The sequence below is a fragment of the Eptatretus burgeri genome, chromosome 3 (genome assembly GCF_056783735.1).
Source record: "Eptatretus burgeri isolate ZD-2024b chromosome 3, Ebu_testis_v1, whole genome shotgun sequence".
Lineage (NCBI taxonomy): Eukaryota > Metazoa > Chordata > Myxini > Myxiniformes > Myxinidae > Eptatretus > Eptatretus burgeri.
In genome coordinates this window covers 21,520,653-21,537,207 of record NC_140963.1, presented here as the reverse complement: position 1 = coordinate 21,537,207, position 16,555 = coordinate 21,520,653, and the positions used below count along the sequence as shown (strand labels likewise).

At 44.3% G+C, this 16,555-nt stretch overlaps 1 protein-coding gene across 9 annotated transcripts in view; it reads left to right on the top strand.

The window, feature by feature from the left end:
* Positions 1–16,555, top strand: part of LOC147029520 (uncharacterized) — a 114,195-nt gene that overhangs the window by 44,672 nt on the left and 52,968 nt on the right. For all 9 annotated transcript variants that reach the window (XM_085872607.1, XM_085872610.1, XM_085872608.1 and 6 more), the window contains 6 exons: positions 533–641; positions 1,220–1,360; positions 1,864–1,964; positions 7,168–7,243; positions 7,559–7,738; positions 11,342–11,492. In XM_085872607.1, the coding sequence (XP_085728733.1) occupies positions 533–641; positions 1,220–1,360; positions 1,864–1,964; positions 7,168–7,243; positions 7,559–7,738; positions 11,342–11,492 (758 nt within the window). The remainder of the gene's footprint in view (positions 1–532; positions 642–1,219; positions 1,361–1,863; positions 1,965–7,167; positions 7,244–7,558; positions 7,739–11,341; positions 11,493–16,555) is intronic.

Here is a 16,555-nt window from a genome sequence, read left to right as displayed (position 1 = left end):
CTGTAAAATGAACAGCTGAAGTTTTTTTTCTGCAATTGTGATCTCAGGCTCATAGGCAATCTTGTAATTAACCCACCCTCCACTAAGCAGAGGACGGGGTTTTGCAATCACTTCTGTGTGTCTGTGTGTCTGTCCGGGCCATAACTTTTTTACTACCATTTGAGCTTTTGTCATTAAATTTTCAACGAAGCTTTAATTCGAGATTATGGAGAAGACAAATTAATAATTTGATCAAAAAGTCAAAGGTACAGTTTCGCATATGGAAGGAGAAGAACTCTGATACAAAACGGATGGGCTTTGCATTTTCAGATGCTCTCTCGTTTTTTTAAGCTTTTGTTTTTATCCTCCGCCACGTGGCGGAAGGGGGATATTGTTGTTATAGTTTGTTCTGATGTATTCACTCTGACCATAAACCTTAATTCTTGTGACTGATATTGATATGAATCTTTGTGAATTCTTGTGGTCTTGTGTTCTTGTGAATTCTTGTGAATCTTTTTCTTGTTGACAACATTGAGCTATTTTTCTTTCGCAGGTGCTTCAGAACGTTGTATTATAAAACTCACTCCATCCACGATCCTCCGAATGTTTTGATTTTGGTACTGAATCGATTTGACGAGTCCTGCCAAGAGAAGATTGAGAAGGTTAATTATATGATGGCTGTTATGGAAGTTGTGAAAGTTAGGTGGAATAGAATACACACAGACTATGCTTCTAAAAACACAGATGCATTTCTTAAGAAACCTCAAAAGAATTTGATGATGATATCAGATCCTATGAGAAATCACAGGAGATTTTTGTGATTTAGGTTTTAAGTTTCTGTAAGCAAAGCAAGTTTCATGAGAGTTACACTGTCAACAATGGGCCGTCAATAAAAACCAAGCTGACCCATTTTTCACTTTCAGAGAGGGGGTAATTTTACTTCTACCTCTCGTCTGGTGTACATTTACTTGCCCTCACTATGATTGTCTTATTCTCTCAAGGCAACTGAGAGGGCAGTGAAATGCAAACTATGGGAAAGCAGCACTGTGCAAAAATCCCCTCTGAATTGAAAAATATACATTTAGTAGCAACAGTATGTTTTGAATACATAGTTTAAGTTTTGGGATCCAGGAGACAGTTATATTTTTCAAAGCAGAAGATTCAGTTATTTTTGGAAGGCAAATGCATATATGGCATGAGATAATTTCCGAAATTGTTCCTGCTTTTCTTTCCCTTTCAGAAAGTGAAGTTCCCCAGAATGCTGAATCTGAAACCATTCCTCACTCACCCCTACAAGGGCAACCTGATGTACAACCTTTACGCCATTATTGTTCACACTGGCGAAGACTGCGATAAAGGCAGTTACCACTGTTATGTCAAGGTAGCTGTCATGTTTACGTTGATGGGTAGATCACATGCTTCTTTCCCATTATTTATTTATTGATTGATTTATTTGTTTTTGTTCCCAAAGGCTTGGCTCATGGAAGAGCAAGGTGCTTAAATGCGCAATACATGTCTACATGCATGCATTATAATAATTGTGTGCTTAATTAAATATGTGATGTAATTTTGATATCCATGAAACAAGTTTATTTCCACGATGGGTGAATTTTGCTGCCCTATTTTGATATGCCTTTGCACTGGAGCATCTCTAACACTGAGATTATTGACAGCTTGTGCACCCTAAGTGCCTTCTTGCAAGAGATCGATATTGAAACACTCTTGGCATTTTCTGTATTCTGATCCAGAAAATCTCATGACTGGATTCTAACCTGAGAGATCAATATGTATTAAACCTTTTTAACAAAGTCTTATTTGCCTTTAATGCCGATTGCTCTTTGACTGTTTCCTTCATACTCATTCGCATTGCCATGACTCTTGCAGGCAGGTGATACGTACTGGTACAAGAAGAAAAATGAAGTGGTAAATGAAACACTTTTGTGGGCTGTACTAAGACAAAAGGCCTACATACTGTTTTACATCAGGTATGCTCTCAACACTTGCTTTGCTAGACAGACAGGATACCTTAATTTTTTTATTTTAGATTTGCTGTTTGAGATGAGGTGGAGGCAGAAGGTTCCCTCCCCCTTTCACGTCCTCCCCACCACTTTAACCAAACGGTATTGGTCTTGCACCAGCAAGACTTGGCACACATGTTCATCCTTTTTCATGTCTTTTCCAGGCAGTGTGATGCAATATTCTCAGTGGTGGATGAGTTTCCTGATGCAATTGGAACAATGTTTTCTGACTGAAACGTTTGGAAAAGGATAAACGTTTTGACTTCCCTCATCTCTGTGTACATGTTTTTGTAGTAGTACGTATTCATGTGCTGTGAAATGGCAGGATGGCTTGGAGGGACACACATTCACCTCCAAGCTCTCGCCAAGGTTTGTATCCTGACCCAGCTATAAACTGTCATCCCGGTGTTTCACGTTCAGGGTGATTCATCAATGTTTGTGATGTAATTCGGATGGAAACTAAACTGGGTGTCCATCCATCCATCCATCCATCGGCACCATGCTCTATGCAGAGTGTTGGTGCTACCTCAGCAGTCTTCTTGGCTATTGGGCACAATCCTGGACGAGTCTCCACTCCAACGCAGGATACTAGCAAGCTGGTATTGATTTTGCTGATCTCTGAAGGATGACAGGCTGAGTCAACCCCACCTGGTATTAATTCAACAACCAAGTGGGATTTGACCTCATGACCCCAGGATTCCAAGCTCACCACTCTAGTCATTAAACCAACACCAGGCATCAAACTGGGTGTCCCATCCACCATATGTTGCTTGTGGAGATTAAAGGGGAACCCAAACACTCAGACTTCCTCAATGCTAATGTATCCCTTGAGACCCGACAATGTCGATATGATGTGTTTTTCTGATTTGAGATTTATAAAGTCATTAATTTTGCAATTAAAAGTCGGAACCTTCTTCTTTTTCAAGCTGAGCTGTGACACATCCGGAGTCAACCACCATATTAGTACTGTCTATGTCTACAGGTTACATCATGGTATTATTTCACTCAAATGGGGAATAGTTTTCGATTTTCCACGTATGCCCAGTCTATGCGTCCTTGGCGGTTGCAGTCATTAAAACCGACATGCTTTCAGGCTTCACCAATGGCCGAAAGACCCTAAGTTTGTCAAAAATATCCGAGTGTGGATCAGGCCTCGAAAATGTTCGCTTTGGTGCTTGAAACATTTCACAGAGCACTGTTATGAAACAACATTGTTGGCTAGATCTTGTGTTTATCTGCCACGATTGAGAGAGGATACCATTCCCATGATTATGTGAACCTTCCCACCTGGTCAACCTGCGGCGGTGGGAGAAAGCATTCATCGACCATTTTGTCGGCGGTGTTCGAGTGTGCCCAGGCGATGTCATGTTGTGCCCGTGCCGTGTCCGTGTTGTGTTCATGCCGTGTTTCTGCTGGAGTAATATAACTGATTTATCAAAAAATAGAAAATCTCTTTTAAATCGTGTATTAAACGGTAAACACAATCTTCCAATCTGAAGTGAACATGCGACCGACGCTTTCATCTTCACGAACACCTCCATTGTCGCCATCTACGTCTGAATCGCTCATATCAGGCTCAAAATGATACGGCTCCATAATTCCCCCGAAAGCATTTCCATCACTAATTTTGTCTCCAATAGTTTATTTTTCCCTAAGAAAGGCCCTTTTCAGGGAACATGTAATTGGTTAGCAACTGCAGCTGCTCTGTAGCAATGGAAGTAAATTCCACTGATCAGGTTCAACCTTCTGAGAACCTTCAGAGTTGCTAATGATGGTGGAATCAATATCTGAATCCGAATTAAAAATGCACTGTTTCTCTATGGAAGCAGCCATTTCGATCAAGGTGGATTCTAAGTGTGACGTCACTGGTGAAAATTGAAAATCGATGATGAAGGGCCTTTTTTCGGCACTTTGTCATTGACAAAAAATAAAAAAAATTATTCTCTTCAAATTAGACCATGATTTTTGATTTTCAATGGTTTAAAGAAAAAGAAAAATTAATTGTGTTTGGGTTCCTGTTTAAATACCCCCATGGTATTCCTCCTGAAGAGTAGGTGAGTTATCACCTGAAAACCGAACAAATTACAAATTGCTTCCTGGAATGGGGGTAGCAAGTGGTCTGCTCTTCTTGAAGATTCTTTGACAGTTGACACCAGGTTAGACTACTTGTTATCTTTGAGTGTGGTTATTGTCTGAAGAGCAGCTTCTGCACTATAAACAAGTTGGTGGATATTGTAGATCCCAAAAGTAGGCGAGTTATCGTGGCACCATGGCAAAATTAAGCCTGTCATCCTTCCGAGGTCGGCAAAATAAGTACCAGTTTACTGTTGACAGTGGCACTGCGTCAGCAGCACAGTGGCGCTTTCAGAAAAATGATGCAACCAGCAGCCACAGGCTTCATATGAAATGATGATGACGACAACAGTGGGATGAGTTATTGTCCAACACAAATGTCGTTAGTCATTTGCAAAGAGGCAGACAGGTTTTCCAAGAGCATCAGGGGGGTCATTTATTGTGATGAGGAACAAGACTGGGCCCAACACACACCTTCAGGAATTCCAGCCTCCATACCATTGGGAGAGGTGAGGGATCGAGAGTGTTCTATTGATAGCATGGCATAGACTGTGCAAGTGAAGGAAGTAAGAAAGCAAGGTAGGAAGGTAACTCTATGTGCCACAGGCACTGAGCTTGACAAGCAGTGCAAGATGCCAGACTCATTGCTTGACTGACCAGAATGAAATCCAAATTGATGGGCAGAGAGGAGGCTTTTTGAAAAGAGGAAGAAACATTGGAATTCATGATTTTGCTTGGATTTGAAACAAGCTCACTCGACTTTTGTTGCGAGGATCTGTTTTCACATTTGCTGTTGTAATTAATGGCTGTATTTCTGCTAAGGTGATACAAATATATGGAAAGGTCTTTGAGTATGTTGAAGGTCAGTTGGGCAGATGAAAATCCATCATTTTAACATTTCACTTTCAACAATGGAAATGCACTCTCATTGTAGTTTATTGAAATGATTATTTTTTGCAATGCTTCATTACTGACATTGTCAAAACCTGGCTCACAAGTTGTGAGGTTGAATTAAAGGCCCGGTCACACCTTGACGTTTTAGCCAGCGATGGCAACGTGTTAAAATTTATGTAAAACCCTGGCTTACGTTGAACTTTTGATGTTTTTTTTAAAGATTCGGACATATTCATAGCGACTTGGTCTTATGTATAACCCATTGGTAACTACACAGAACATTTCGTTGTGTTATAGATAACTTATACCAACGAATGCTGAACCTGTTGTCGGCCTACACAACCGATGCCCAACGATAGTCTAACTCAGGCATAGCGCGTTGCACGCATCGCCGACGATGTCGTGACGTAGCCTATTAAAAGGCTGACACACAATGATTCAAATCATAGCTGCCGTAGAAATGGAAGGGTCAAAATCACGGTCACACCTTGGCGATCTTGCCAGCGTATGCCGACGTAACAAAAAGTGTGTCTAAAACGTTGGGGCACGTCGAAAACGGTATGGGTAAGTTTGGTATGCGCGAGTAGAACGCTAAATACGCTATCATAAGTCGTAGTAAGTAGAGTACGTCAAGAAATTTTGAACATGTTCAAAATTTTACGACGTACTTGGCGTATGACACACGTTCTGCATGCGATGGGGATAGGTTTTACACACGAAGTGTGGACGCTTACACACGTCCACAAAGGCTACTTATAAGCTACTCATAAGTCGAAACACGTCGCGGTAATGTCTTTTTTACGCGAAACTTATTTCTAACTTATGTTTGACGTGCTTTGAACCAATTCTTTATGTAGTCCCAACACACATCGACGTATGTAGACGTATTCCAATGACGTCTTCCGGTCGACAAAAAAAAAAAAAAAAATGAATGTGTTTCTCGCTTACAACTGCCATATAAAGACGTGTTCCCAGCGGTTTTGGGAATTGGTATATAAAAATGGTGTTCATAAAAGGGGAACCCAACAGTGTTTTCGAGTCCTTTTTGAGTCGATGTCCATGTCAGCAGTAACAGTAACAGTATCAGTATCAGTATCAGTATTAGTATTAGTATCAGTATTAGTATTAGTATTAGTATTAGTCGTAGTTTGTTCATGTTGGCAGTAGTAGGTGGGTGTGAGGGGGAGGGTGTGGGTTATGATGGATCGTCCTTGCGTCCGCGTGTCCACGGGTAGGTTCATAGGCTGCCACTCAACGATTTAAATGGCTGCATCTCCACTATTGAAAGTAGACGCTTGCGCTCAACAATTGGATTTTTTTTACACTCAACGACTTTTAAACGGTACCACTCAGCTAGTTTCATTGTTTACAATGAACGATTTAAATTGCTGTCACTCGCCTTTGTTTTTTTTTTTTTTGTTTGTTTTTTTGACGCTGGGGTTTGGAAATTTGAAACGTTTCTTCTGAACGTGTTAAAACGCTCAAACTCGACTATTTTAAATAGATGCTGCCGATGGACAATTGGAATCATAGCCAAGCTAGACATCGAAGTGTGAACATCCTCGTCATGCCGAAGAAAAGTTTGAAGAATGCTGCAAATAAGTGTCCTGGCCGTGGCCGTGGACGCTGAAGCAAGGACGATCCATTATACCGACGTCTTTCAGCCTATGAGTAACTTAAAAGTAACGTCTGTCGACGTGTGGCAACGATCGCGTAACGTGCCAACAACACGTTAATCATAGGTAGGAAATAAGTTTCGGGTACTCTAAACATTACCTCGGCGTGTCTCAACTTATGATTAACTTACAAGTAGCATGTGTTGACGTCTCTCAACGATCGCAGACCGTGCCTACAACTTGTGGCCAGCGTAGCGGAACGTGTGAGTCATACGCCGGCATACGTCGTGAAATTTCAAGCATGAAAAAATTTGAGGACAACCGAAAAGTACAACGTTTAAAGCCAACGTACAACGACGTATGGCAACGTACTACGACGTATGCCAGCGTGCTCTCAATGTTATCAAAACTTACCCATAACGTATTCAGAAATATTCAGCCAGCGTTTTAGAAAAAAAATTCAAAAATCGGCATACGTTGGCTAAAACGTCAAGGTGTGACCGGGCCTTAAAGCATGGTCTAAAACTGTGTGTGTGTGTGTGTTTTGTTTTTTTTTCACGTGTTTTTTTCCATGTGTTTTTTCAAAGGTGTCACAAATCTTCAAATCTGAAAATTTTTCGGCTCATGGAAGTCGCATCCTCTGAGAGCAATGTGTCCCACAAGGTAAATTCTTTATTCCAATGTGCTTTCATTCCAATACTTTGACTTTCTTGATTTTCTTTTCATGTTTTCCACCATACTGTTTCGTGCTATATGGTTTCTAAGTTCACAATTTAATGCATCCAAAAGAACTAACCAAGCTGTTGAGTTTGAAACAAAAACATGAGAAACAGCAGAGTAACCTGCCGAAGCAAAGAGGGATTCTCTTTGTGATTTTGATTTACCGGAGATTTGAGAACATCGACCTTTGCATTAAAAAGAGATTGAGCACATTCTTTTTCATGTCATGGATGCTTTTCCTTTTTTCCCCTCAATCAGGTATATCAATGGTCTCCTCCAACCTGCCATCAATATCTTTGCTGCTTGACTAAAGGACCTAAAGGCTACGGCTTCACCTTGTGCAAAAATCGAGACAAACCAGGACTTTATGTAATTAAGGTGAAGAAAGGACTGCCGGCTGAAAAGGCTGGCTTGTGGAATGGAGCTTACATAATGGAGGTGAAATGCTCACGACAGCATGATTTACTTATTATGTTGTGACATTTTATTGTGCAATGAAACTGTTGTCAATGAAGCCGATTGATCTATGTTTTTTTAATTACCTTAATCAGGATTGACTGGTACTGTGATGGTGGCTTTACATAGTTTTTTCATTCGGATGACAGGTTGAACCTTTCAGTGTTCTTCATGAAGGACACCATGGGATCTTTAATGTCCACCAAGAAAACATGGCATGACATTTGCGTTCGATTTAATTGTGAACTAATTGTGGTCTGATATTGAAATGATGACCTGACTGGTCTTGAGCCATTAATGAGTTAATTGTGAGCCACCTTTGCCCCACACATTCCTTGTTGATTCATGTAATATGTTGACCTGCAATAAGAGCCAAGCGCAACTTTGCATTGTCCACCACGGGTACCACACCTTCAGGACCCCCAATCTTTGATGATAGGAGGGAAACCACGGGGTGACATTCCTGGGTCAGATTGCGGGAGAGTGTGTCGGAGTGGTGCTGAGGTGTTGTCCACCAGACGGCGGTCTCCTTGGGTGAACCTGAGGTGGTCTCTTCGGGTGGGTGCGTGGAATGTCCTATCCCTAAGAGAGGATGATCACCTGTCTCTGTTATCATCTGAGCTCAAGCGTTTAGACATCGGTATTGCAGCACTCTTTGAGGTTCGGAGACCGGATTGCGGCGAGATAATGGTGGGTGGTTACACGTACTATTGGTCTGGTCACTCTGATGGTTACCATACTCAAGGAGTTGCTGTAGCTGTGTCCAATAAGCTAACGCCAATGATAATTGAGGTAACACCGGTCAACGAGCGTATTATGAGACGAAGGATTCGTCACTCCTTAGGTGTCATTTCCCTGGTCTCTGTTTATGCTCCAACTGAGGTGAGTGATCTCACCGTGAAGGATGCATTCTACGCCACGCTCCAGTCTGTGGTTGATCAGTGCCCAAGACGAGATACACTTCTAGTCTTGGGGGATTTCAATGCATCGATTGGAACTGATAGGGTTGGTTATGACACATGTGTTGGTCCCCATGGGTCAGGAACTATGAACCAGAATAGCACAAAGTTCCTTGACTTTGCAAGAAGTCATGGACTTAGGGTGGCTGGTTCATGGTTTCAGTGCCCACAAGCTCATCGCTGGACTTGGTATTCCAACGCTGGCGGTGTAACAAAGGAGATTGACCATGTCCTCGTTGATGGTTGCTGGAGGATGATCCAGAACTGCAAGGTCTACAGGAGTGCTCAGTTCCTCAATACTGACCACCAGCTTGTTGTCGCAACTCTAAAGCTGCACCTTAAATTCGGGAGAACGGTACCATCCCAGCCGAGGCTGGATGTTGGCAAGCTCAAGGACGAGAGGGTAGCTGAGGAGTTTGCAAACAGGCTGAGTGGACATTTGGGGGGTCTGGGTGCTTTGGGGGGGGGGTCCTGAAGAGTTGTGGAGTGCCTTCAAGACCACCGTCCTTGATGTTGCCGGTGGATGTCTTAGAACTCACCGCAGGGCAAAGAAGAATTTTGTCTCTCAAGGGACACTGGATACCATTGACCAGAGTAGCAGGGCCAGGCTGAATGGCAGAGCTGAGCTGTTCAGGGAGCTGAGGCGTAAAACTGTATGTGCACTAAGGGGGTACAAGGAGGCCTATGTGCGAGCAATCTGTGAGGGGGTAGAGCATCACCTGTGGACAGGTGATTCTCGTCCCGCTTACAGGAGAATTCGCGCATTGCCTTCATCCAAGCCCATCCCTTGGAGCACTGCAGTTAGAGCAGAGAGTGGTAGGCTCTTGACAGAGGAGTCTGAAGTGAAGGTCCGCTGGGCCGGTTACTTTGAGCCATTGTACCAGGCTGATCCCCCAGCTGTCCAGTTGGACGTCAAGGGTGTTACAATCCCTGTTGCTGACCCTCCAATCAACTCTGATCTACCTTTGCTTGTGGAAACACGGGCTGCGGTGAACCGGTTGAAACGTGGTTAAGCTCCAGGGATCTTTGGCATCCATGCTGAACTTCTCAAGGCTGGTGGAAATGCTGCACTCAGGTCGTTGCATGCAGTTTTGTGCTCTGCCTGAAACACAGGCATCATCCCAACTGATTGGAAGAGGGGCCTTGTTGTTCCTCTCTGGAAAGGGAAGGGTGATCGCCAAGACTGCAACAACAACCGAGGGGTGACGCTGCTCTCAGTGCCGGGCAAGGTCTTTGCTCAGATAATTCTTGATAGGGTTCGCCACCATCTGCTTGAGCACCAGCGTCAAGAGCAGTCAGGCTTTACACCAAAGAGGTCAATGATTGACCGTATCCTTGCTCTTCGTGTCCTCACCGAACGCAGACAAGAGTTTCAGCAGGGGCTGCTTGCAGCCTATGTTGATCTCTGTAAAGTGTTCGATTCAGTGAATCGCGCTGCCCTCTGGAGGATTCTTGGTCTTCGTGGGGTGCCACCAAAACTGATCGATCTGATGTTTGAACTCTACTCTGGTACTGAGAGTGCGGTGAAATGTGGTGGTACTATCTCTGACTTATTTCCAGTTGTTACTGGAGTTCGTTAGGGGTGTGAACTGCCCCCCACACTTTTCAGCACTTATATGGACTGAATTCTTGGGAGGATGTCAGAGAGATCAAGCTGCGGTGCATCGTTTGGTAATGTCAAGATCTCGGTCCTTGATTTCGCAGATGATGCAGTCATCTTTGCAGAAACTTTAGATATCCTTTTGGGGGCCCTCAAATTGCTGAATGAGGAGTCTGAGACACTGGGATTACTGGTTTCTTGGGTCAAAACTAAGATGCAGGCTATCAATGACATCTTGGATGCTGCTGTCCTGTCTGTGTCTGTTTGTGGTGAGGATGTTGAGGTCGTGGAGAGATTCACTTACCTTGGCAGTGATATTCATGTCTCTGCTGGCTGTGAGTCAGAGATCAATAGACATCTGGGTCGGGCCTGGGGAGTCATGGATTCACTGGATCATGGGGTGTGGCACTGCCGGTACCTGTGCGGGGGACGAAAGTCTGAGTCGTCAGGTTCTTGGTGCTTCCAGTCTTGCTCTATGGATGCGAAACTTGGACTCTGACCAAGGATCTGAGGCGGAGACTTAATTCCTTTGGTACCAGGTCTCTTCGGAGAATCCTTGGCTATCGCTGGTCGGATTTTGTGTCCAACGAGCGGTTGCTGAGAGAGACTCGGATGAGATTTGTTATCTGCATAGTCCGTGAGCGTCAGTTGCGGCTGTTTGGACATGTGGCTCGTTTTCCTGACGCTGATCCTGCTCACCAGATTCTCTGAGCGAGCGATGCTCGTGAGTGGAGGAGGCCAATGAGCCGACCACGTGCCTCGTGGTTGCAGCAGGTTGATCAGCATCTCAAGGAGATGGGGATGGGCCTGACATCTGCCTGGGGGATGGCCAGAAGGAGGCCCCTGGAGTACCGGTGGAAAGTGGACGCAGCGACGCACTGTTCTGGCACATGCTCCCATACCTGACCTGACACTATGTCTCTACCATACACAAAATGACATGTCTGACAGCTCATAATTTTGTATTTTGCTTTCAAATATGTCTTTGAACTTCTTTCACACTTTTATTCTCCTGTTGTCTTTCAGGTCAATGGAATAAATACTAAGGGAAAGAGCATTGAAGACGTGGGACAGATGATCGCCACTTCGGACACGACCCGTCTGCTCGTGGTTTTTAAGGACACCTACCTTTGCCATACCATGTGCAAAATTCCCCGAATTACTGTGTATTTGAAAGGTGAATCCTATTGATGAGTGAGTTTTCAAGAACTCTCGTTCATATTGCTGCAGGCAGGTCACAGGATTCTGTGGACTTTCTAAGTCATTGCTTTACAATTCTGGTGGCTGTGTTGGTGAAGGCAAGAAAATAAATTGCATGAAGAATGTTTTTATGATTTGAGCATGCCATCTGATTTGTGATGTGTTTGTGGGAGATCTTCCATTGAATGTGACATACACACAAGGTTTGGGCTTTGCACCAATCATGCTCAGCAAATACACCAATTGTTAAATGTGCTTTAAATGCATTAAATGTCCTTCAAAGTTTTGGGAAAGGTTTTTCACTTGACAAATCTCCCTTGATTGTGACTTCCGACGTGAAGTCGTGAAAAATGATTGCATTGGGAAGTTGCAAAAATATTGGCAACTTCGCCTCTGTTCCCGCATCTTATTTTCTGTATGTTCTGCCATCCTCCAAATCGTGCTAACTCCATCTATATCTCTATCTCTCAAATGACATGGACTAAGTTTTAACCTCTGATACCAACTCTCTCATCCTCGTATGTGGTGATTTCAGTTGTCACCATGCCAGCTTGGCTCGGTGTTGTTACCTCTCGCACCAGCCATGGCACTTCAGCAATAGACTTCTGTGACTCAATCAGAAAACTTTCCCACCCGGATTTCTCACAGTGGCAAATCCTCCCTTCTGGACTTGGTCGTGACAAACTTCCCCGCAAATGTCTCCTGCTCTTCCTCTACTCCAATTGGTTTATCTGATCATGTGTTTGTGAAGGTCAACATCTATTGAGCTATTCTCATAGAACATCCTCAGCACCGGTGAGTCTTGGAGTTCACTCAAGCAAACCGGCAGGGACTGCAAACAGCCATTTGCACTTCAGTACTGTTCTGTATCTACCATCGCTGATATTAACTCAGCTGAGGAATTCTTCCACAGAAACCTGCTCTCCCTTCTGCATAGATTCATCCAATCTTGTCTTCAGTTATCATACCCTTCCTCCCAACCATGGTACACTGAATTCTGTTGTGAGGCAGTTACCTTGACCTTGAACAACATGCCTTCTCTTCCTGAAAGGCAAATCCGACCAAAGGCAACTTCAGATCCACTCTCAGGAGAGCCAGAAAACTGCATCTGTCTGACCTCAAAACTAAACTTTCAAACTTGTCTCCCTCCTCTAAAATCAGGTCCCTTCGTGTGCAGCCTTTTTGGCTGCTGGTTGCATCATTGGTTAGGGGCATGGCTGTGCCACTTATGCAGTGCCCCGATGAACAGTGCACACTGGTGCTCATTTCGCCAACCTCAGAAGGATGACAGGCTGAGATCAACCCCCTGGTGTTAATTCAGCAGACAACGGGGCTCAAACTCAGGACCCTAGGATCCGAAGCCACCACTCTAACCACTAAGCCAATGCCAGGCTCTCTAAAACCAGGTGAAACATTGCTAAATCTGTCTCTGGTGGATGCTCCCCCTCTATTCCTGCCCTGACTTCAAATGGCACCACAGTCAACTCCACGATGAGAGGAATGAATTCTTCAATTCTGTGTTTGCTTCCAAATACTGTGTGCTCGGCCCATTACTTTTTAATCCCCGCCGCGTGGCGGAAGGGGGATATTGTTATCACCCGGGTCGTCCGTCAGTCCGGCCGGTTGGCTGGGCGTCAACATTTATAGCTGTGAGTGCGATAACTGATAAACTGTTCGCCATATCGATTTGAAATTTGGGTCACACATGTACCATCTGAAAAGGAAGAACCCTATTGATTTTGGGCTTGGCCGGATCCAAGATGGCCGACTGGGGCGGCCATCTTGAAAAAAATGTTTCAATGGCGGGGGATTCCCCATCGCTGATGGGTATATTTGTACTCTCCCAACCCAGTCACACCCTACTGGTCCTAGACTCTGCATCTTTTGCACCTGAAAAGGTGGAGATTTTCTGGCATCCCTCAATTCTACCGAGTTGAGGTAGAATTGTCAGGTTGCCTTCCAAGTGTCAGGTCAGGTTAGGTTTGACCTTTTGTCAGGTCAGGTTAGATCTGTGACCTGCTACAGGTACCATGTAAACCTGTACTAACCTGTTCCATGGTCGGGTTGTCGGCGACTAAACCGTCTCCCCCACCAGGTTTTCTGGTGAGGAGGATGTTTGGATATGGACACCCAGCAGGATTAAAAACAAAACCTGTCAAAGGGCGGAGGAGCTCCTTGTGAGCCAACGGCCATCCATATCTAGTGCCAAACTTTGTCTGCGGATGTCCTCATGCAGTTGGGTTACTTTTTATTAGGAGGTTGGTGGCAGGATTTGCACTCCGGCCACCGTTAAACCCTTCATTCCGCAAAACACAAAAACGCAAAAAAATCTGAAAACCCACTCCGTGGGAGTACCTCCTGTGCAGCTTCCCTTCGCAGGGCAGCTCACCGGATGACGGGATTGGGGCAAAGCCTTCGGGACCCCCAATCTTTGATGAGAGGAGGGAAACCACGGGGTAACATCCCTGGGTCAGATTGCGGGAGAGTGTGGCGGAGTGGTGCTGAGGTGTCGTCCACCAGACGGCGGTCTCCTTGGGTTAACCTGAGGCGGTCCCTTCGGGTGGGTGCCTGGAATGTCCTATCCCTAAAGGCCCGGTCACACCTTGACGTTTTAGCCAGCGATGGCAACGTATTAAAATGTATGTAAAACGCTGGCTGACGTTGAACTTTTGATGTTTTTTTTTTAAGATTCGGACGTATTCATAACGAGTTGGTCGTATGCATAACACATTAGTAATGGACACAGAACGTTTCGTTGTGTTATAGATAACTTATACCAACGAATGCTGAACCTGTTGTCGGCCTACACAACCGATGCCCAACAATAGTCTAACTTAGGCATAGCGCGTTGCACGCATCGCCGACGATGTCGTGACGTAGCCTATTAAAAGGCTGACGCACAACGATTCGAATCATAACTGCCGTAGAAATGGAAGTGTCAACATTGCGGTCACACCTTGGCGATCTTGCCAGCGTATGCCGACCTAAGAAAAATGTGTCTAAAACGTTGGGGCACGTCAAATACGGTATGAGTAAGTTTGGTATACGTGAGTAGAACGCTAAAGTACGCTATCATATGTCGTAGTAAGTAGAGTACGTCAAGAAATTTTAAACATGTTCAAAATTTTACGACGTACTCTGCGTATGACACACGTTCCGCATGCGATGGGGATAAGTTTTACACACGATATGTGGACGCTTACACACGTCCACAAAGGCTACTTATAAGCTACTCATAAGTCGAAACACGTCGCGGTAATGTCTTTTTTACGCGAAACTTATTTCTAACTTATGTTTGACGTGCTTTGAACCAATTATTTACGTAGTCCCAACACACATCGACGTATGTAGACGTATTCCAATGACCTCTTCCGGTCGACAAAAAAAAAAAAAAATGAACGTGTTTCTAGGTTACAACTGCCATATCAAGACGTGTTCCCAGCGGTTTTGGGAATTGGTATATAAAAATGCTGCTCATAAAAGGGGAACCGAACAGTGTTTTCGAGTCCTTTTTGAGTCGATGTCCATGTCAGCAGTAACAGTATTAGTATTAGTATTAGTAGTAGTTTGTTAATGTTGGCAGTAGTAGGTGAGTGTGAGGGGGAGGGTGTGGGTTATGATGGATCCTCCTTGCGTCCGCGTGTCCACGGGTAGGTTCATAGGCTGCCACTCAACGATTTAAATGGCTGCATCTCCACTATTGAAAGTAGACACTTGCGCTCAACAATTGGATTTTTTTTTTTACACTCAACGACTTTTAAACGGTACCACTCAACTATTTTCATTGTTTACAATGAACGATTTAAATTGCTGTCACTCGCCTTTGTTTTTTGACGCTGGAGTTTGGAAATTTGAAGCGTTTCTTCTAAACGTGTTAAAACGCTCAAACTCGACTATTTTAAATAGACGCTGCCGATGGACAATTGGAATCATAGCCAAGCTAGACATCGAAGTGTGAACATCCTCGTCATGCCGAAGAAAAGTTTGAAGAATGCTGCAAATAAGTGTCCTGGCCGTGGCCGTGGACGCTGACACAAGGATGATCCATTATACCAACGTCTTTCAGCCTATGAGTAACTTAAAAGTAACGTCTGTCGATGTGTGGCAACGATCGCGTAACGTGCCAACAACACGTTAATCATAGGTTAGAAATAAGTTTCGGGTACGCTAAACATTACCTCGGCGTGTCTCAACTTATGATTAACTTACAAGTAGCATGTGTTGACGTCTGCCAACGATCGCAGACCGTGCATACAACTTGTGGCCAGCGTAGCGGAACGTGTGAGTCATACGCCGGCATACATCGTGAAATTTCAAGCATGAAAAAATTTGACAACCGAAAAGTACAACGTTTAAAGCCAGCGTACAACGACGTATGGCAGTGTTTTTCAGCGTGCTCTCAATGTTATCAAAACTTACCCATAACGTATTCAACGTGTGCCAGCGTTTTAGAAAAAAAAATCAAAAATCGGCATACGTTGGCTAAAACGTCAAGGTGTGACCGGGCCTTAAGAGAGGATGATCACCTATCTCTGTTATCATCTGAGCTCAAGCGTTTGGCTATCGGTATTGCAGCACTCTCTGAGGTTCGGAGACCGGATTGCGGAGAGATAATGGTCGGTGGTTACACCTACTATTGGTCTGGTCGCTCTGATGGTTACCATACTCAAGGAGTTGTAGCTGTGTCCAATAAGCTGACCCCAATGATAATTGAGGTAACATCGGTCAACGAGCGTATTATGATACTGAGCATTTGTCACTCCTTAGGTGTCATTTCCCTGGTCTCTGTCTATGCTCCGACTGAGGCGAGTGACCTCACCGTGAAGGACACATTCTACGCCACGCTCGAGTCTGTGGTTGATCAGTGCCCCAGACGAGATACACTTCTAGTCTTGGGGGATTTCAATGCATTGACTGGAACTGATAGGGTTGGTTATGACACATGTGTTGGTCCCCATGGGTCAGGAACTATGAACCAGAATCGCACTAAGTTCCTTGACTTTGCAAGAAGTCATGGACTTAGGGTGGCTGGTTCATGGT